Source organism: Phyllobates terribilis, unplaced genomic scaffold (genome assembly GCF_046119375.1).
Source record: "Phyllobates terribilis strain yellow unplaced genomic scaffold, ASM4611937v1 Scaffold_1__5_contigs__length_1240528914, whole genome shotgun sequence".
NCBI classification, from domain to species: domain Eukaryota; kingdom Metazoa; phylum Chordata; class Amphibia; order Anura; family Dendrobatidae; genus Phyllobates; species Phyllobates terribilis.
In genome coordinates, this window is record NW_027362761.1 from 163,167,443 (window position 1) to 163,190,972 (window position 23,530).

The following is a 23,530-nucleotide window of genomic DNA, read 5'->3' on the forward strand; positions in this document are numbered from 1 at the left end:
ACAGGGGTCTGTCCTGGCCCTGTGTTGTTCACCATCTTTATCAATGATTTAGATGAAGTAACTGAGGATAAACTGATTAAATTTGCTGATGACACAAAGCTAGGAGGGATAGCTAATACTAGAGGAGAGAGAGGATTCAAAAAGATCTAAACAAACTTTGGGCAGCAACTATCATAATGGTTTTTAACAGGGAGAAATGTAAAGTCCTACATCTGGGCAATAAAAATGAAAAAAGAATATACAGAATGGGAGGGATAGGGTTAAGCTACAGCACATGTGAAAAAGACTTGGGTATACTAATAAATCACAGACTGAACATGAGTCAACAGTGATGCAGCAGCAAAAAAGGCAAACACAATTCTGGGATGCATTAACAGAAGCATAGAGTCTAGATCACATGAAGTACCTTATTTTTTGCTTTATAAGACGCACTTTTTCCCCCCAGAGCTGGGTCCCAGGGTTGCTGCTGGCGAGGCAGGAGATGCTACGGAGGCAGGAGATGCTGCGTAGGCAGTTTAGGGTGTTCGGAGGCAGGAGTTGAGAAATGGCTGCGAGCCCCATGGTGTCTGCCATGAGTTCTGCTGGAGGTGTTTGGTGGTGCGGGGGCTCCGCCAACATTTTGTGGAAGCCGGAGCTCCGCACCTTCCATACTGTCCTATGCGTTGGACTCCGGGAAAATGGCCGTCGGAGGCGGCGCATGCTCAGATTGAGATCTCGGCACCTCCAGCAGAACTTGGCAGACAGTATGAGGCCTGCAGCCACCTCCCGACTGCTGTCTCTGAACACCCCGTCCTGCCTCAGCCAGCATCTCCTGCCTCAGCCAGCATCTCTTGACCCAACCAGCGGAAACCCTGGAACCCCGCTCTACCAACGCCGCTTCCCCCAGGTAAGCTGATTATAATATGCACAGGTTTATTAAAAAACATTTTTTTCCTATTTTCCTCCCCAAAATTTGGGGTGCGTCTTATAAACCGGTACGTCTTATAATCCGCAAAATACGGTAATTATCGCCCTCTAGTCCTCTTTGGTCAGGCCTCATCTGGAATACTATGTCCGGTTCTGGGCACCACATTTTAAAAAAGACATTTGAAAAACGAGCAAGTTCAGAAAAGAGCTACCAGGAGGGGGAGCAGACTGCAAACTGACCCATGAGGAACGGTTAAAGAATCTGGGAGTGTTTAGCTTGCAAAAAAAGAAGACTGTAAGGAGACTTAATAGCTGTCTACTAATATCTCAAGAGCTGTCACACTGTAGCGGGATCAGCTTTATTATCATTTGCACATGGAAACACGAGAAGCAATGGAATGAAACTGAAAGGGAGAAGATACAGATTAGATATTAGAAAAACTTTTTGACAGTGACGGTGATCAATGAGTGTAACAGGCTGACATGAGAGGTGGTGAGTTCTCCTTCAATGGACGTCTTCAAACATAGGCTGGACAGACATCTGTCTGAGATGGTTTAGTGAATCCTGCATTGAACAGGGGGTAGGACTTGATGACCCTGGAGGTCCCTTCCAACTCTAACATTCTATGATTCTATGATTCCCATATTGGGTATAAAAAAAACCTGGTGGTAGATTCCCTTTAAAGGGCTTGTCCACTACTGGACAACCCATTATTAATTGCCCCATGTGTTGCATAAATGAAACTAAAAAAGTATACCTCCTGGACCGGCACCACTTCTCCATGCTGAGGCCTGTGTCCCCCACCAGACTCATGACATAATGACACAGGACTGCTGCAGCCAATCATCAAAAATTGATTGTTTGTAGCCTTTTCACTTACGTATGTGCAATGCGGGACACAGGGCTCAATGTGGAGGAGCAGCGCCTGTTCAGGAGGTTAGTGTTCATTCTTTTAAAATTATGCAGCACACTGGAGCAATTAATAAGGGGTTGTCCAGTAATGGACAACCCCTTTAACTTTTCTGTCCTTGCTGTCCAGTCTATATAAATCTAATTTCTCAAAGGAACACTTTAAACAAACCAAGTACACTATGGTATGCCTGGGAGAGCCTTCATGATGGTGTTCTTCAAACCTCTTTTATGCTTCAGCCGCCAGGCAATGCACTATGTATAACACAGTATATAATTTTTTTTCTGAGTGTTATTTTAAGCGCTGTTCACATCTATCAGATTTACTGGCTTTAGAATATGTGCTCACAAATATCACAGTCAATATGAAAATGTAAATTTTCATAATTATATTTAAACCTGTATGTCCCTGATTTGTCAGAATTTTCTGAGTAACTTCATTGAAGTATACTTGTATACTTGTATATCTGTCTTCAATATTCCCCCCTAGTGGTGAATGTATGCTGGTGAAATATACATACAGTGCATTGTGAAAGTATTTGGCCCCTTGAACTTTTCTACCTTTTGCCACATTCTGGCTTTAAACATAAAGATATAAAATTCTAATTTTTTGGGAAGAATCAACAACAAGTGGGACACAATCGTGAAGTGGAACGAAATTTATTGGATATTTTAAACTTTTAAACAAATTAAAAACTGAAAAGTGGGGCGTGCAATATTATTCGGTCCCCTTGAGTTAATACTTTGTAGCGCCACCTTTTGCTGCTATTACAGCTGCAAGTCGCTTGGGGCATGTCTCTATCAGTTTTGCACATCGAGAGGCTGAAATTCTTGCCCATTCTTCCTTGCAAAATAGCTCAAACTCATTGAGGTTGGATGGAGGGCGTTTGTGAACAGCAGTTTTCAGCTCTTTCCACAGATTATCGATTGGATTTAGGTCTGGACTTTGACTTGGACATTCTAACACCTGGATACGTTTATTTTTGAACCATTCCATTGTAGATTTTGCTTTATGTTTGGGATCATTGTCTTATTGGAAGATAAATCTCTGTCCCAGTCTCAGGTCTTTTGCAGACTCCAACAGGTTTTCTTCCAGAATGGTCCTGTATTTGGCTCCGTCCATCTTCCCATCAATTTTAACCATCTTTCCTGTCTCTGCTGAAGAAAAGCAGGCCCAAACCATGATGCTGCCACCACCATGTTTGACAGTGGGGATGGTGTTTTGAGGCTGATGAGCTGTGTTGCTTTCACGCCAAACATATAGTTTTGCATTGTGGCCAAAAAGTTCGATTTTGGTTTCATCTGACCAGAGCACCTTATTCCACATGTTTGGTGTGTCTCCCAGGTGGCTTGTGGCAAACTTCAAACAAGACTTTTTATGGATATCTTTGAGAAATGGCTTTCTTCTTGCCACTATTCCATAAAGGCCAGATTTGTGCAGTGTACGACTGATTGTTGTCCTATGGACAGACTCTCCCACCTCAGCTGTAGATCTCTGCAGTTCATCCAGAGTGATTATGGGCCTTTTGGCGGCATCTCTGATCAGTCTTCTCCTTGTTGAAAGTTTAGAGGGACGGCCGGGTCTTGGTAGATTTGCAGTGGTTTGATACTCCTTCCATTTCAATATGATCCCTTGCACAGTGCTCCTTGAAATGTTTAACCGCTTCCAGACCGCCCACTGTACATAAACTTCGGCGCTGCCTGGGCTCTGTGCAGCGCCAATGTTTATGAACGGTCGGTGGTCCCGCAGCCCTCAGGACCCCCAGGGTTCTGCAAGCGCTGCGATTGTGGTGCAGAGCGACAGCTCTGACAAGGGACATCATCGGGACCTGATTGGATCAGGTCCCAATGATGTTAACCCTTTGCTATCTTCTATATGCCGCGATCTATAGTGATCGCGGCATTTAGAAGATAGTGAGAGGAGAGGGGTCGTCCACTTACCTCTCCGACGGCCCCCTGATGTCTTACAAGACCTGCCGTTGTCATGGCAGCCTGAGGTCACATGACCGCCTCCGGATCTGCCATGTATGGTGTCCTGCTAGGCTCAGCCTGCAGCTGAAGTCTAGCAGGAGACAGACAGTGTGAAACTGTCAGCAAAGCTCTCATGCAATGCAATACATGTCTATTGCATTGCATGAGAACAGTGATTAGAAAAAGAAAAATTAATGTCCCATACAGGAACTAAGTAAAAATGTACAAAAAAGTCTAAAAAATGTTTTCAAACTGTTAAAAATAAATTACAAAATAAATAAAAAGAAATAAATAAAATATTAAACCAATAAATCCGTATATTTATGCAAAAACAAAAAAAGTACACATATTTGGTATCGCCGCGTCCGAAACAACCCGATCTATAAAACTGCTACACTAATTAACTCCTTCTATGCACACCGTAATAAAAATAAATAAAAAACGGAGCAAAAAACTATGCTTTTTCATCATATCGCCAAACAAAAAGTGGAAAAAAATGCGATCAAAAAGCAAAATGGAAACAAAAATGGTACCGCTGAAAACGTCATCTTGTTCCGCAAAAAAAAAGCTGCCATACAGCTCCATCAGCCGAAAAATAAAAAAGTTATAGCTCTCAGAATAAAGCGATGCAAAAAAATGTTTTTTCTATAAAATTGTTTTATTGTGTAAAAGCGCCAAAACATAAAAAAATATACAGTAAGTGTAGTATCGCTGTAAACGTACTGACCCGAAGAATAATGCTGCCTTATCACTTTTACCACATGCAGAACGGCATAAAAAAAAACCTCAAAAAACAATTCCTGAATTGTTGGTTTTTTGTTAATTTTACCTCCCAAAAAACGGAATAGAAAGCGATCAAAAAATGTCACGTACCCCAAAATGGTACCAATAAAAATGTCAACTCGTCCCGCAAAAAACAAGCTGTCACATGACTCTGTCGGCCGAAATATGGAAAAATTATAGCTCTCAAAATATGGCGATGCAAAAACTTGATTTTGCAAAAAAAGCGTCTTTTAGTGTGTGACAGCTGTCAGTCATAAAAACCCGATATAAATCTGGTATCTCTGTAATCGCACCGACCTGAAGAATAAAGTAATCTCATCACTTATACCGGACGAGGAACAGCGTAAAAAATAAATAAAACCAATTCTTCACCTGCTACTGATTTGTTTATTATGTCTCCCAAAGATCGCAGTAAGGCTCTGCTCACATTTATCCTGCGCTCTGCGCTGAGCACTTACACCAGAGTTTCCATGTAAATCTCTGAAATACGTGATTCAGACAGAACCCATGACGGAAGATTCCCTGTAATGAGGCAGATATAGGCACTGTGGATGCCGTCTGGCCTGTGATCCCACGGTGTCAGTTTTTTTAGGTGTGCATAAAAGTGCGGTTGGCCACAGTTTTGTGCACTTCTGAAAAAAAGGACACCGCTAAACAGAGGCCAGACGGAGTCCATAGTAACTCTGCTGCCTCATTACAGTGAATGGATCCCACAGGGGTTTCATCTGAATTACATCACTTGGAAATTTAGATGGAAACCCTGATGTAAGTGCTCAGCCTAGAGCGCCGGATAAATGTTACGTAAAATGTTCCCAATAAAAGCTTCAACTCAGTCCTCAAAAAAAGCTAGTCCCCACTCAGGTCCGTCATCTGTTAAAAATATAAGGGACTTCCAAGTTACTGGAAGCAGAAAGGCTCAGGAAAAGTGAAATGGCCCTTGCCCCCCAAAGAAATTCAGAAAATTTTGTCTCACAAATCCAAATGCCTAATCTACAATAATTTGTTCTCCAATTGTCAAATAGCGCTCTGTCCCTCCCAGATCTCGCCGTATGGCTAAGCGGTACGATACAGCCACATATGGGGTATTGACACTTTTAGAAGAAATTGTGTGACACATTTTGGCACCATTTTACCCATTGCCCTGTGTGAAAATGTAAAATCTGAGGGTAAAACATTTTTTTGTGGTAAAAATGTAATTATGTTTTCTTCACTGCCTAATGGTATAAATTTAAAAATTTAAAAATACTCACTACTTCCCTAGATGAATTCCTTGAGAGGTGTAGTTTACAAAATGGGGTCACTTGTGGGGGTTTCTGCTGTTTCGGCATGTCAGCGACTCCTCAAATGTGATATGGTGTCTGCAACCTATCCCAGCCAACATAGCGCTCCTTTCTCTTCCGAACCCTGCCGTACACCAAAGCAGTGGTTTTCCCCCACATATGGGGTATCGGCGTACTCAGGATAAAATTGCACAACAAATTTCATGGTGCAATTTATTCTGTTATCCTTATGATAATGCAAAATTAGGGGATGAAAAACATTTTTTGTGGGAAAAATGGGAAAATTGTATTTTAACGGCTCAATATTATAAACTTCTGTGAAGCACCTGGGGGTTCAAGGTGCTCACCACACATCTAGATAAGTTCCCTAAGGGGTCTAGTTTCCAAAATGGTGTCACTTGTGGGGGGTTTCCACTGTTTAGGCACATCAGGAGCTCCCCAAATGCGACATTATTCAAACAAATTTTACATTCAAAAAGTCAAATGGCGCTCCTTCCCTTCCGAACCCTGCAGTGTACCAAATAGTGGTTTTCCCCCACATATGGGGTATCAGCGCGCTCATGAGAAATTGCACTACAAATTGTGTAGTCCATTTTTTCCTGTTACCCTTGTGAAAATAAAAAAATTGGGTCTAAAGTAACATTTTTGTGAAAAAAAGTTAAATGTTCATTGTTTTCTTCCACATTCCAAAAATCCCGTGAAACACCTGAAGGGTTAATAAATTTCTTGAATGTGGTTTTGAGCACCTTTGTAACATACCTGGCGACGTCCTTGCATAGTGGTCCATCTCCCACTGTGCAAGAGCGCGCACTTGATTTCCAGTCCAGACTATCACTCTGGCTTTCCTCCATGCTGTCTGCTTGCCTCTGTTTCTTCTGCTTAAGGGTGGCGCCCGATCACTTCCTGCTTCTTGTAGCTGCTGCGGGCACACCCCTTGTGCGTCCTCAGCCTATTGCTGTCTGTCACCTGGTATTTAACCCAGCTCTTTCCTGGAATCCTTGCCTGAGCATCTTGTTCTGTCAGTTGGCCTTTGGTCGCTGATGTGCCAGGTCCTTCCCTGTTCCCTGCCTTCGGTATCAGTTCCCGTGTCTGAACTGTGTCCTGTCTGTGCACTCTGGCCAGCTACCTGTCTGAACACGCTCTTAGCCTGTTCATCCTGCCTTCTAGGGGCTGCATACCTAGATCTGTTTCTGTGTTTGTTTGCCTGTCTGTCCGCCTTCCTTAGGCTGTATTTCTAGGCCAGTCTGAACACGCTCCTTGCCTGTTCGTCCCGCCTCTCTGGGGGCCGCATACCCAGACTCGCTGCTGTCTCTCGCTGCAGTGTTGGTTTCTGTCCGAACACTCAGTTCCTGTCTGAACACTCTCCTACCTTTTACCTGTTTTGTTTATATGTCCGTCCCTTCCCTTTTTCTGCAGAGTCTGAACCTGCTCCTAACTCCTACTCGTAGTCGCTGTACTTTCGTTTGTGAGTTTAGTGTCCACTTGCTACTTCATTGCAAGTATCTAGTGTGTATCTGGTTCTGCCTTTCCCTTCCTGTCTGTTCCGTGTGAACAGAGCCCTGTCCCCTCTGCTCCGCCTTGCTCACCGCTTCTGTGGTTTCCGCTCTGCTCCGCCTTGCTCTTGCTCACCTCTCCTGCGGTTTCCGCTCTGCTCCGCCTTGCTCACCCCTCCTGCGATTTCCGCTCTGCTCCGCCTTGCTCACCGCTCCTGCGGTTTCCGCTCTGCTCCGCCTTGCTCACCGCTCCTGCGGTTTCCCTTTGCTCGCTGCTCCGGCAGTCTCGCTCTGCTCTGACCCTTTGCTCGCTGCTCCGACAGTCTTGCTCTGCTCTGACCCTTTGCTCGCTGCTCTGACAGTCTCGCTCTGCTCTGACCCTTTGCTCGCTGCTCCGGCAGTCTTGCTCTGCTCTTGCCCGCCGCTCTGGGCGGTCTCACCCTGCTGTGTTTGTCCACCGCATCTGCGGTTCTCTTCTGGAAGTCCCAGTCTGTACTGGGTCCTATCCACTCTGTGCTCCAGCCTGTCGTGCCTGCCAGTACCTCCCTGTCTGCATACCAGTCGTGCTTACCATCATCCACCTGCCTGCATTCCGGCCGTACCTGCCAGCACCTCTCTGCCTGCATACCAGTCGTGCTTACCAGCGTCCACCCGTCTGCATACCAGCCGTGTCTGCCTATACCCCCAGTCTGTGTTCCAGCCTTACCTTCCAGTTCCTGTATTCCCCGGTGTGGGCCAACAGCCGTGTCCGGAGTCTGACCTAGAGTAGACCCTGGTTCCTCTGCTCGGTTCCTCCCTGGTGCACTGGCGTCGTATGCCATCGTGCGACCTTGGTTGGATCGGGCAGATACTTAGTTACACCCCTCCAGGCACTCTCCGGTTCATGGCCCAGTGGAACTACTAAACACGCACACGCCAGTCAGTCCGGGCGTGTGCATTACAACCTTGAGGGGTGCAGTTTTTAGAATGGTGTCACTTTTGGGTATTTTCTGTCATAAAGGCCCCTCAAAGTCACTTCAAATATGATGTGGTCCCTAAAAAAATGTTTTTGTAAATTTTGTTGGAAAAATGAGAAATCGCTGGTCAACTTTTAACCCTTATAACTTCCTAACAAAAAAAAATGTTGGTTCCAAAATTGTGCTGATGTAAAGTAGACATGTGGGAAATGTTATTTATTAACTCTTTTGTGTGACATATACCTCTCTAATTTAAGGGCATGAAAATTCATATTTTGAAAATTGCAAAATTTTCTAAATTTTCGCCAAATTTCCGATTTTTTCACAAATAAACGCAAGTGATATCGAAGAAATTTTACCACTATCATGAAGTACAATATGTCACAAAAAAACAGTCTCAGAATCAGGGGGATCCGTTGAAGCGTTCCAGAGTAATTACTTCATAAAGTGACAGTGGTCAGAATTGAAAAAATTGGCCCGGTCACGAAGGCGAAAAGAGGCTCTGGCGCGAAGTGGTTAAAACTTGGGAAATCTTTTTGTATCCAAATCCGGCTTTAAACTTCTCCACAACAGTATCTCGGACCTGCCTGGTGTGTTCCTTGGTCTTCATGATGCTCTCTGCACTTGAAACAGAACCCTGAGACTATCACAGAGCAGGTGCATTTATACGGAGACTTGATTACACACAGGTGGATTCTATCTATCATTACTAGTCATTTAGGACAACATTGGATCATTCATAGATCCTCACTGAACTTCTGCACTGAAAGTAAAGGGGCCGAATAATATTGCACGCCCCACTTTTCATTTTTTAAAAAAAGTTTAAAATATCCAATACATTTCGTTCCACTTTACGATTGTGTCCCACTGGTTGTTGATTCTTCCCAAAAAAAATTAGAATTTTATATCTTTATGTTTGAAGCCAGAAATGTGGCAAAGGGTAGAAAAGTTCAAGGGGGCCAAATGCTTTCACAATGCACTGTATTTAGTAACCCATATGTGGAGGGAGCTGGAGATCTGGAGCTCTATAACAAAGAAGTAATGTGGTACAATGATTTTTCTGGAACTTAAGCGATTTACTTATTATTGATAGGTGCTCTTTAAAGGGAATCAGGGAGTCAGACAGTTATTGGTTATGTAATCCGAGAACAGCACGATGCTCGGTGCAGTTTTAATCAAATCCCTGTTTTCCCTGCTGCAAATCTAGTAGTGCTAGGAATGCTGAGCTGTGTATAACCCACACCCCTGATTGGCAGCTTCCTATGTACACTGTACATTGTCAGCTAGCTTACAATCAGTGATGGGGGTGGGGTTACACCAGGGGCGGACACAGACTGTAGTGGGCCCCTGTGCAAGAAATTTTTGGGGCCCCCCCCCTTGCCCTTCATAAGGAAACAAAGTTATGTAAACATAACCCCCCCATGTGCATCTCTCACCCCCCCGTGCATCTCATCCCCCCCGTGCATCTCTCATCCCCCCATGTGCATCTCTCATCCCCCCATGTGCATCTCACATCCCCCCCATGTGCATCTCACATCCCCCCCATGTGCATCTCACATCCCCCCATGTGCATCTCACATCCCCCCATGTGCATCTCTCATCCCCCCCATGTGCATCTCTCACCCCCCCATGTGCATCTCTCATCCCCCTCATGTGCATCTCTCATCCCCCCCATGTGCATCTCTCATCCAGCCCATGTGCATCTCTCACCCCCCCATGTGCATCTCTCATCCCCCCCCATGTGCATCTCTGATTCCCCCCACTCCTAGTTAATTAATTGTATTTAAAAAAAATAAAACTTGTTATACTTACCCCCATGCGATCCCTGCAGAATCCTGGCGCTCGTCCACGTCGCTGCCACCAGGTTCTCCTGACGTTCGGCCATGTGACGGCGCCACATACATAGCCATCAGCTTTTGTTTTGGCCAAAAGATTTTTAAAGCCGCTACCACGATAAGGTAGACTCTTCTGGCCGGGCCCTACTCTAACCTATTAAAATTTTCTTAAAATATCCAATACTCTTTTTAGATATATTTTTATTTAGTTTTCTTTAAGGGAATGTGTCATATACATTTTTTTTTAAAATGACCAATAATACCACATACAGGGAATACTGCCACACCATGACCAGACCACATATTACCACAACATATTGACTGAATAATACCACACAGAAGGGAGAAAAACTGCCACACCATGACCAGACCACATATTACCACCACATTACTAATATTACCATAAGTGTCATTATACACGGGAGCTCTATACATGGTATGTATAATGTAAGTGTCCAGGTAATCTAGTGATCACCAGTGAAATTATACACAGGAGCTCTGTATATAGTGTCAGTGTACAGGTAATACAGTGATCACCAGTGACATTATACACAGGAGCTCTGTATATAGTGTACAGGTAATACAGTGATCACCAGTGACATTATACACAGGAGCCCGGTACATAGTATATAGTGTAAGTGTACATGTAATACACTGACTCACTGGTGACGTCTCTAGGTGAAGTCCTTCAAGCCACGCTTCTCTCCTTCATCCAGCACAGACCGCCATCACATCTTCCAGCCAGGACTCGTCTCTGCATAAAATAACACAGTTATCTAGAGCACATTCCCCAACTTCTACATTACGCAGCTGAATACAGACGTGCATCCACCATCAATATATGGTTAGTTATTATGCAACCCACCATTCCAAATATAAATTGTAATCCACCACAGTTTATTTAACTGTAAATAGGCACTTAATATATAATTTAATTAAAACCTCTACTCTTTCCGCCAATTTGTTACCAGTTACACTCCAGCATCCGCAACGCCCCCTACTCTATACTTCCTGCTCCCCGCATTCATTATTTACATGCACCCCCTGCCCCAATTCATTATATCATGTCTGTGCTCTCCCCACCCCATCATCATTTATCATTTACTCTCCCCCACCCCACATTCATTATGTGCAGCTCATTATCCCCCTACTCCCAATTCCCCCATGTGCAGCTCATTTTCTCCCAATTCCCCCATGTGCAGCTCTCATCCCCCCCCATGTGCAGCTCTCATCCCCCCCATGTGCAGCTCTTAAACCCCCCCATGTGCACATCTCTCACCCCCCATGTGCACATCTCTCACCCCCCCATGTGCACATCTCTCACCCCCCCATGTGCACAACTCTCACCCCCCCATGTGCACATCTCTCATCCCCCTCCCCCACATGTGCCCCTCTCACCACCCCCCATGTGCACATCTCTCACCCCCCCACCATGTGCACCTCTCACGACCCCCCCATGTGCACCTCTCTCACCCCCCCATGTGCACCTCTCTCACCCCCCCATGTGCACATCTGTCATCCCCCCCACATGTGCACATCTCTCATCCCCCTCCCCCACATGTGCACCTCTCTCATCCCCCTCCCCCCACATACGCACCTCTCTCATCCCCCTCCACCACATGTGGACCTCTCTCATCCCCCTCCACCACATGTGTACCTCTCTCATCCCCCTCCACCACATGTGCACCTCTCTCATCCCCCTCCACATGTGCATCTCTCATCTCCCCCCCCACATGTGCATCTCCCATCTCCCCCCCCACATGTGCATCTCCCATCTCCCAACACCCCCACCCCCCCACATGTGCATCTCCCATCTCCCCCCCACATGTGCATCTTCCATCTCCCAACACCCCCACCCCCCCCACATGTGCATCTCCCATCCCCCCCCCACAGGTGCATCTCCCATCTCCCCCCCCCCACATGTGCATCTCCCATCTCCCCCCCCACATGTGCATCTCCCATCCCCCCCCACCCACATGTGCATCTCCCATCCCCCATCCCCATCCCACCCCCCCCCACCCACATGTGCATCTCCCATCCCCCCCCACATGTGCATCTCCCATCTCCCCCCCCACATGTGCATCTCCCATCTCCCCCCCACATGTGCATCTCCCATCCCCCCCCCCCACATGTGAATCTCCCATCTCCCCCCCACATGTGAATCTCCCATCTCCCCCCCACATGTGCATCTCCCATCACCCCCACATGTGCATCTCCCATCACCCCCCCCACATGTGCATCTCCCATCACCCCCACCCCCCCACATGTGCATCTCCCATCACTCCCACATGTGCATCTCCCATCACCCCCACCACCCCCCACATGTGCATCTCCCATCACCCCCCCCCACATGTGCATCTCCCATCACCCCCCCATGTGCATCTCCCATCTCTCACCCCCCCCATGTGCATCTCCCCCCCCATGTGCATCTCCCATTCCCCCCACTCCTAGTTAATTGTATTTTAAAAAAAATAAAACTTGTTATACTTACCCCCATGCGATCCCTGCAGAATCCTGGCGCTCGTCCAAATCGCTGACACCAGGTTCTCCTGACTTCCAGCCATGTGACGGCGCCGCAACAGCGCAGCGCAGCGCTGAGATGTCCCGGACCCGGCGCTTAGCATGGGGCCGGGGGCCCCATGAGGAGAGAGACGCACAAGAGGGGGGCCCCCAACGGGGCTCCGAGGGGCCCCCTACCGGCCGGGCCCCATACTGGAGTCAGGGCAGTCATGCCCTGATGGCGGCCCTGCTGGAGGCTGAAGGGGCCCCCTCTCCCTCGGGGCCCCCGTTCAATGAACCGGCTGCACGGGCGGTAGTTCCGCCCCTGGGTTACACAGATTAGTTGGACTGCCTTGCACACCTTATCCTGCAGTGATAATTTCCTGCTGATAAAACACTGATTGTATTGAAACTACGCAAACTACTGAGCCAACGACATATCCCTAGAATCAGGCTCTCTGCCCCTACTTTATGCTGTTCTCAGATTAAATAGCAAAAGCCTGCTGACAGATTCCCTTTAAAGGCAATGGTGAATAGACAAACAGAAATTACATATACAATGGATTTCAAGCTTTTCTTTCCATCAGCATAATTTATATTGATACTAGATGAAAGAAAACAGATCATTGTACTTGTTTTACTATAGATCTATGATAACTGATGATAATGGCGACATTGTACTTATTTTACGATAGAGCTATAAAACAATGATAGCTGATGATCTTTGGAGTTGGATCTTGGAACATGCAGCTTCCGAGTCATAAGCATAAACAGATAGTGAAATGTAAGTTTATGATTATCTCTATGGTTGTTTAGACACTTATCCTGAAAGTATTGCTCCAAAGCTTAGATTACACATGATACACATTCATGTAATTCTCTGAATTTGCATGCTGCTCCCTACACTGAGAGCTCTTCATCAGTTGTCTTGCAAATTATGGTTATGAATTAAACATGGTGCAGCTCTAGATTCAGAGGAGTGAGCTAGGTCACGCTTCATAATTAGATCCACTATATTCAGCATTTAACACTCACTCTGGGTTTGATCATTCAGTGAAAGGCCAGGACCACTCTATTTTGGAGTGCTGTGTAAGTCTTTTCAGGTACGGTCACATATGGCGGACTCCAGGCGGCTGGAACACGGCCAATTCTGTTGGTACAGTTTTCATATTGGTGGTAACAACCATGTGTAGCTTTTTTTTATACTAAACCAAAAGCAGTATTAGATTACTTGTGGAGGGAAAATCTAAATAACATCTTTTTCAGATCAATGTCAACTTTTGGGATAAAATTCCTCAAAATATAGACTCGAATCACAAAAGAAGGTTAAATTGCTAGAAGAGCAATTCTTGGCTTTCTAAATTTGTATTCACCTAATCCATTCATTACCTTTTTTTAGAATGGAGATAGTGGTGAATTTCCAATATTTGTAAGTGATTTATGTTTATTAAAATAATTGAAAAATACACATTTTGGATTAAGGGACCAGATCAGGCATATTTATATGGTGGCAATCACATATTAGAATCATTCTACTCGCATATGATAATACAAAATAAACATTTTTGCACAAGGATGGATAAAATTCTTTTTTGTGAGTATTTTTTGTTTCATTTTTTAGTTTTTTTTCTTATTATTTTGTGAATATTAAATTAGATGTTTATTTTTATAATCTACAAGGTAAAAAGCTAAATTAATTGTATGGTACAAATTACAGATGAGCAAAAAGAATCTAACTACCCCGGCCCAGGTCTCTGGGCTCCTCTGGCGCTTACTAATCCCCCACAATTTAGTTCATGACATTGCGTGAGGCCTAGTCACTTGCGTGGGCCAAGTAAGCGGCAGCGGCATCCCGGATGCCAAAGGAGTGAGTTGTGGCAGAAATGGACATTGTCCTAGTGTCCATCTTCAGCTACCATAGAAGACCAAACTGGACGCTGGTCGTTTGATTCTTTTTTGCTCATCTCTACTACTAAGTAGACAGTTGGCTGATTCTATCTTTTTAAGGGGGTTGTCTGGTCTAGAAAATCCATTTTCAAATACCAAATAAGAATACTCTGAGTGAATCCTTTATTCATAAGTTCCATATTTTAGCCTCTATAGAGCAAAAAGAAAGTCTCTGCATCTTAGGACAATCCTGTGATTTCATTCTGCATTGTGTAATGCCCCGTTTTCCCTTCGGAGGCACTGTAGGGGAGTGTAATACTTGTTGATCGCTTACTTTCTAAATCACAACTGATCACTGGGGATCTTACAAATATGGACATTAAACTGTTAAAATAAACAAATTAGGTAGAGACAAAAGGAAAAGAAACCTATTACAATATGCACGGTTTCTATGCCCCAATATGTAGGGTCAATAAATAACCTTAATAAGACACATTGATATAATGCTGCTTCTATGGACGGTCAATGTTAATGTCAGGATACAAATGCCACGTTTGCAGGCAGAAAGTGGAAGGTACAATCTTTGATATTTTTATATGACACTTTTTTTTGTATCCAGTCGAGCCAAAGTCTATATCACCAGGTCTTGAAGTGACAGGATACACTGCTGGGTACACAACGTGACCATGTTATGTAGCTACTGACATTTTACTTAACACTTCACATTTGTAAAGACTGTTTTCTTGTGTATCTTCATTCTCTTCTTAAAGGCTTCTATGAAGGGCTGTTTCGCTCTTTCATTTCCATAGACAGGACGGCTAGATGCAGGTGGCAGCCTGTTATTTTGTACCCTAGAATATTCTTGGTAATCATAAGTATACACAGTTCACGGGGTAATGTGAATGTATTTTAAAACATTTTCTAAAATGTTAACACTGAAGTCCCCGTACATAATGAAATAAGACTTCTGCGCATTTCTTTTTCATTCCCCATATTGAATCAGATCGTAACCATAGATTTTTCTGATTTTAGGTGCAGCAAGTACAGACCGTACAACAGGTGCAGCATGTTTACCCAGCACAGGTACAATATGTTGAAGGAAGTGATGCCGTCTACACAAATGGAGCAATGTGAGTTTTTATTTCATATATTTTTATAAAAAAGGTTGTTATAGAGTCCAGATCTATAGACCTATACCTATCTCTATGGATTTGCCCTATGATGTAAGGTTTAGGCGCTAATTGAGCTGGAGATGCTTGTGACTTTCATTTAAATGTTGGTTGGGGGGTCCATATGGGCAAAGAATAAATAATTAGACCCAAGAGAATAGTAATTCTACAAGGATGGTGGTGATCTGCTAAATGGTGATGACATCACGTAGTAAGATCCTGATCATCTCGATCACAGTGCCTTCTAGTGGTGAAACAAATGCATCCAGCTCTGTGTTGCAATAAGTACTAAGAGCTTATTCACATGACCACATGGTCAGATCGGGACTTAGACTCATAATACAGACAAGAAAAAAAGTCTGCTATGTGGTCATGTGAATAAGTCCTTCGTAGTGGGATCATTGAGTTTTGTAATCCTTACAACATTCTTTCCTGTTCTGTGCTCAAGTGGTTCAGTATTGTAGGGGTTTTGTGTGGACCCACGTCACCATTCACATGAGTGACTGCTTCATAAATGGCTTGGATGATAGCACTTGTGTGTATGTGCATGGACTTTGATATTAATGGTGATTTGTAGAATATTCCACTCCAATGATAATGGTGATTTGTAGAATATTCCACTTCAGTAATAATAGTGGCTAGACTACACAAATTCCATTTACAATTATTATGTTTCTGTATTATTCATTCTCACTTTTTTCTATGTAAAATGTTAGAAATTCATAGAAATGAATAGAGTGAGCAGCACATGTGCGACCGCCTCTTCACTAAAAACAGCACCTAATAGACCCCCTTTTTTAAGATAAATGTTGCTCTAAGCAGTGGGACCCACATCTTTCATACATTTATGATACAGCCTATGGATATGTCATAAATGTAAATTATAGGAATAACTCTTTAAGTATTTACATTATAATTAGAGATGGGCAGATCGATTTGTGGGACTCCATCGGTCAGGTCAGTCTCTGGTGTCTGGACGGGAGGCTCGGTAATCTCTTCATTTCTGGAATCCCCAGAACAATTTTCGATTAGCCGGGCTGGTGCGACATCATTGCAGAGTGCCGCGGATCTTGGTAGGTAAGAGACTCACGAACCTCTCATCCAGACTACTGAAAAGGCCAGTGGATCGGAGTCTCGCGAATCAATCCACTCATCTCTAAGGATAAGCATTTCTTAGGCTAGGGTCAGACCAGCATATTTTCTCTCATCCGAGAAAATAGGTCCGATTATGCTAATCACACTCTGATCAGAGTGCGATCACAGTGTAATACGATTTTCTCAGATGTGGAGAAGATTAAAAAAAAAAATCTCCATCTTCTCCATTCTATCAATCTGAGTGCGGTCCTGTTTTTTTGACGGACCTATTGACTTGCGTGGCCGAGGGCGATCATATTTCCGAATGCAAATCGTGCATGCTACCGAATCTGTCTGAGGAAAAACATCGGACATGTGCACAGCCCCATAGGAAATCATTGGTCCGGGTGCGATTCGATTTTTTTGGCAGATGGCACTCGGACCGAAATACAGTCGTCTGCACAAGAGCTTAGAATAAGGTGTATGTACCGTATTTCTTTCAATGCATATTCCACGGGCAGTGGATGGACACTTTCACCGCATTTACATATGCTGTGAATCTCTAAAAACACCAACTTTTTAAAAGTGATAAATCATACATAACTTTTTGTGTGTGAAATCAGATCCATTTGAGTTGGAAATAAAATTAACGACTTTTATTGATCAAATTGGTCTTTACTTAAATCGATTACTTTAAATATTTCATTCCGGCCTGCGAGGTCTCCTCCGCGCAGCTCATCTCCGTGTGACAAAGCAGGGCTTGTTAAATCAGGCTTTCAGGTGGCAGATGTTCAGGTAATTTAGTAATGAACAAGGAGCTGGTCAGATACATCATGCACATGAAGGAAGTACAGCTGCCGTACACGCTGCTCAATATACGCTTACATGTGGCTGCCATGAAGATAAGGGTCAAGCCTTTCATAATTCGGCTCTGCATTTAAGATGATTTTAAGATCTGCATAAAAGATAACAAGAGGTTATCCCTCTCTTTATGGCGTAGAAAAAAGAGCCCTTTGTCGGCAGATGAGGCTGCCGCTCTTTTTTATCATATTGTGGAGCACATCTCATCATTGTGCTTCAGGTCATGGAAATTAACAGGGGATGTCATTTGTAATGTATTAATGAAACAGAGAAGAACTTATTTATGGGTTTCAATTATCATTCAAAAGAGAACTTAATTATGGTTCAGGGACTTCCATTTTCTCCTTTGACAGAATAAAATAAACCTTTTTTTATATCATCGCTGTCTCCATCTGTACATGTGGAGATGCACAGCTTTCAGTATTATACAACGTGGGTGATGCAGTAAATATATATTAATGCTTAGATGTTCCATGCGATACATATACAGCCTTGGATGCACAATGGTCTGTTTTATGTTCTGTCATTTCATAAACTGCATTGTAATTCTACTTACATCAGAGTTTTGGTCAGACCCTAGAGGTGTATTCATATATGCTGTTTTTATGGAGTTTTTCTGCCATAATTATTGCACAGTTTTCATTAAAGGGAACCTGTCACGTAAAAAAAAAAGCTATTAATGATGTGGGGTTAATCTGCAGGTTAATAGAGTTCTGAACCTGCCTGGGGCCCGCAATTAGAGTTTACTTCCTCCCGGTAGCGCTGTTCTATTTCCCGCCAGCATGTCGGCATTCAGTCATAGAGGCGACGCCGGCGCGGGTTCAGTCACCGCTCAGTGTATAGAGAGCGGCAGCTGTAACCGCGCCCCCGGCACTGACTGACAGCCAGCTCATCAGTAGAGCCGACTGTTAGTGCCAGGGTTGCGGTTACAGCCGCACTATACACAGAGCGGTGACTGAACCTGCACCAGCGCCGCCTCTATGACTGAATGCTGCCGGGGGGATTAAAGTTTACTTCCTCCCAGCAGCGGGGGTCTAAGTGCAGGCACCAGGCAGGTTCAGAACGCTATTAACCTGCAGATTAACCCCATATCTGCAGGTTAATAGCGTTTTTTCACGTGACAGGTTCCCTTTAAAATTGGGAGACTCATAGAATGCAAATACTGAAACACTTTAGACTAGGCAATCTTCCTGGACTATGTTGTTCAGCCGCACTAAACCAAGAAGTGAATGATTAAACTAAACAGGAAATTACAATTGACCTCATTTTTTGAAACAATTTACTACTTGAAACAAATAGTTATGTAGAAATCATAAAGTGAGTATGTAATCAGAAAATGACCTGTTTCATTCATGGTTTTATGAAAAACATATTTTTCTGTAGTTTCTGGTAATTTTTTTTCCATGTCAATAATATCTATATTTAAAGAAAAGTGAAATATTGTAGTATTAATCCCCATAATAGTCTGACAATTCTATATAGATCACCCTTCAGTAGTTATCTCATTATCGTCATAGGCTGGATTACAATTAGGTATTACAGCGCCTATATAATGATAACAGAATCCACCATTCTCAATACGTGATGGACACCACTTACCTCCTCCTCCTCCTCCTCTCTGCGCAATGACCTCCGCACAGGTCACACAGCTTGGCTACAAAATTATCCCATGTATGTCAATGAATATCTCCAGACGACACATTCTTGTCGTCCATGTGGCTGCATATCTCTGAATACTGTCACAGAAGGTCAGGTAGCACAGCTGCCCTTATAATCATATACACAAAATAGAATTAAAAAAATCCACAATAAGAAAATAAAGACAGATGAGGAAAAATAATACATTTCACTATCTGATTTTTATTAGTTAAAAAAATATAGGTGATCCATTCCCACAATGAGTATTTGGTGTGTTTTTGATGTTGCAAAATTTCTGCAGTTTTTCTGCACTTTTTAGGTAAATTAGGTTATTCACATTTTTTCATTGCCTTTTTGAATGATTTTTTTTACATGTTTTTATATTGCATTTTTGACACTGCGGTTTTTATCTCTTTTTGGTGTGTCGTGTTTTATGTAAAGCTGCTTTGTTTTTGATACTTCATGGTATTTGGCTTTGACAAAACTTTATTGGTACAACCATGTGTGGGTTACATGCGTTTTAGTGGCTTCCCGCATATCCGTAGCACGGATGAAAAAGGCCAATAATACAAAACTATGGGTCTGTGAAAAAACGTACCGCACACGATGTGCTATCTGTGTTTAACATTGCAAAGTAGAGGAGAAGCTTTGTCATTTATTTATTTATCCATATGTGAAAAACACTGATGACACACTGATGGGGAAAAATGTACACACAGAGCATACACGGATGACACACTGATGGGGAAAAATGTACACACAGAGCATACACGGATGACACACTGATGGGGAAAAATGTATACACAGAGCATACACAGATGACACACTGATGGGGAAAAATGTATACACGGAGCATACACGGATGACACACTGATGGGGAAAAATGTATACACAGAGCGCACACGGATGACACACTGATGGGGAAAAATGTATACATAGAGCATACACGGATGACACACTGATGGGGAAAAATGTATACACGGATGACACACTGATGGGGAAAAATGTACACACAGATGACACACTGATGGGGAAAAATGTATACACGGAGCATACACGGATGACACACTGATGGGGAAAAATGTATACACAGAGCGTACACGGATGACACACTGATGGGGAAAAATGTATACACAGAGCATACACGGATGACACACTGATGGGGAAAAATGTATACACGGATGATACACTGATGGGGAAAAATGTACACACAGCGCATACACGGATGACACACTGATGGGGAAAAATGTATACACGGATGACACACTGATGGGGAAAAATGTACACACAGAGCATACACGGATGACACACTGATGGGGAAAAATGTATACACAGAGCATACACAGATGACACACTGATGGGGAAAAATGTACACACAGAGCATACACGGATGACACACTGATGGGGAAAAATGTATACACAGAGCATACACGGATGACACACTGATGGGGAAAAATGTATACACGGAGCATACATGGATGACACACTGATGGGGAAAAATGTACACACAGAGCATACACGGATGACACACTGATGGGGAAAAATGTACACAGAGCATACACGGATGACACACTCATGGGGAAAAATGTACACACAGAGCATACACAGATGACACACTGATGGGGAAAAATGTATACACAGAGCATACACGGATGACACACTGATGGGGAAAAATGTACACACAGAGCATACACGGATGACACACTGATGGGGAAAAATGTATACACGGATGACACACTGATGGTAAAAATGGACAAACGAAGCATACATGGATGACACACTGATGGGGCAAACGGAGCATACATGGATGACACACTGATGGTAAAAACGTACAAACGGAGGACAAACGGAGGACACACTGATGGTAAAAACTTACACATGGAACATACACTGATCCAAACCACTTATGAAACCGGCTCCATTTTTTCACTTACGTGATTAAATGGACATGTGAATGAGGCCTTAGCTTAATGTCTACCTCTTAGTATACTAGAATAAGACACCTCATTTTATCCTGTATCCCAAGTTATATGATAGTCTCGTAGTTTCTTATTTACATCCTTGACCTTGCCCCTTTCTTAAAAGGAACCTCTCCGCAGGTATTTTTACCCTCAACTGATCTGATCTGTGTTAGGTCCCTGTAATGCAGATTAAATCTGTACCTTTGTTTTTTCAATCCTTTATTCCATTCCTGAGTAATTGCTTTTCCTGTTTTTATGTAAATGAGCCCAAAACTGCAGGGGGCTTGGCCCTCACTCACACCTCTGTGGACTCTATCTGGCTGTCCTTGTCCACTGCTGTCCTCTGGTCACTGAATGACAGGTCACCCTTGTCTGAGTCACCTGCCTCCCCCGCCAGAGATCTCACCCATTCCCTGGGGCGGCGTATGCGGAGATCCATAGCCCACTCTCCAAAATGAATCGGGACATCAGTGGGCATGCACCGCTCCAGGGAATGACGGCGTTTGCTTGTTATTTCCGGCGGGGAAGGCAGGTTTGTCAGACAAGAGGGATCAGTCATTCAGTGACCAGCAGATGATGGTGGGCAGGGAGAGTGGCTGGAAAACTGAGTGGAGGGTCAAGCCCCCTGCAATTATGGCTCATTTACATAAAAATTGAAAATGCGATTACTAAGAATAAAAAAAAGGATTGAAAAAACAAAGGTTCTGATTTAATCTATATTACAGTGAACTAACACAGATTACTTCAATTGGGGATGATCAAATCTGCTGACAGATTTCCTTTAATTCAAATAATCACACAAGTTTATACATTCTTTCTCCCAAAGACCAACCTGCCATGTAAAAAAAACACAAATGATATAATAAGAGATTAATTTACTTGTCATATTTATACAAAAATACCTAAAATGTACCAATTACTTCTTCAATTTTTTCTTTAAGCCGGACAACGACATACCCTTACACAGAATCTCAGATGTACAGCCAAAACACTGGGGGCAGTTACTTTGACACTCAAGGTGGATCTGCGCAGGTGACAACTGTGGTCTCGTCTCACAACATGGTCGGCACTGGAGCTATTCAGATGGGGGTCTCTGGAGGGCAAATCATTAGCAGCACTGGTGGAACCTACCTGATTGGCAACTCCATGGAAAACTCAGGCCACTCTGTGAGTCACACCAGCCGTGCCTCTCCCGCAACCGTAAGTGTTTTCTACAACTTCTTTTACTAAAGATTCAGGTGTGAACAGACCATTGACCTTCTCCTTGGCAACTACGAGTGTGAGAATCGGCTGTATCTTGCTCGGTACGCGTTTCCTTCTGATAGCTAATGAGCTCACATCATTCTTCCTTGGTAATTGTTATCAAGTGCTTGTCACCTTGGAGCTACTTGTCACGTTGCACTAAATAAAGAAATAAATACTGCTAGAGATGTTACAAATTGATGATATTTATCTGCGCCTGTTTCTCTCTTCCAATTTACCATCATTATATTTTGCTCAGGTTTAACAAGACTTTAATATTTTCCGGGACTTTGATAAATTGGGAGCATATAGAAGCATGTGCAGAAGTGACGGGTTGGAGACGCAGTACTGATTATAACGCAAATAGATCTCAGAAGTGAAAATGTGGGATCATTAGTCGGAAACAATAAGATAGAAAATCGGTAGTTATAAAAATCAAAAAATGAGGGACGCAAGAAGATCAGCAGTTTTCTCAAAAAGCAACTCTATCAGGTCTAGCATGTCCGCTAATTCCAGGCAGCAAATTGTAGAGGAGGAGCTGCTGATCTCAGCCATATGTAGTTTTCTACTATCTGATTTATTATTTTCATTGTAAAAAAATGTTTCAGTGCTACCAGGACTCCTAGAGAAAGCCTGTGAGTCCTTCTTGCCCCGCCCACATGCAGCTGATTGACAGCTTTTCTTGTCTGAGTTTTTATACAGGGAGAGTTGTGGGGCAAGTAGGGCTCACATTCTTTTTCTATGTGCTCTGGCAGCATTAAAGAGGTCTCGTAACCAGGTTAAAAGTGGTCAGATTTTGCTCTAAATTTTATTCATGCTGCTATTCTGAGTAATCTGTGTTTTTTTGTTCTCTTTTTAAACCCACCATACAGTTCCAAAGATCTGGGCCTTTTCATTTTGTGCAAATTTTTATGGTCTTTAATAAGGGTGCGTGGCTCACAGGATTCTTTGTCCATGATCCCTTGGCTAAAAAAGCCCCATAAAAATATCGCCGAGTGAAAAGGTTCATATCTAGAACTGTATGACTGACTTAAAAAAAAAGGAATACTCCAGAATAAAATACGG

General features: G+C 43.4%; 1 protein-coding gene across 5 annotated transcripts in view; it reads left to right on the forward strand.

Moving 5' to 3' along the window:
• Positions 1–23,530, forward strand: part of RFX3 (regulatory factor X3) — a 390,908-nt gene that overhangs the window by 245,299 nt on the left and 122,079 nt on the right. For all 5 annotated transcript variants that reach the window (XM_073669195.1, XM_073669206.1, XM_073669227.1 and 2 more), the window contains 2 exons: positions 15,553–15,650; positions 22,165–22,423. In XM_073669195.1, coding sequence (XP_073525296.1) covers positions 15,553–15,650; positions 22,165–22,423 — 357 coding nt within the window. The remainder of the gene's footprint in view (positions 1–15,552; positions 15,651–22,164; positions 22,424–23,530) is intronic.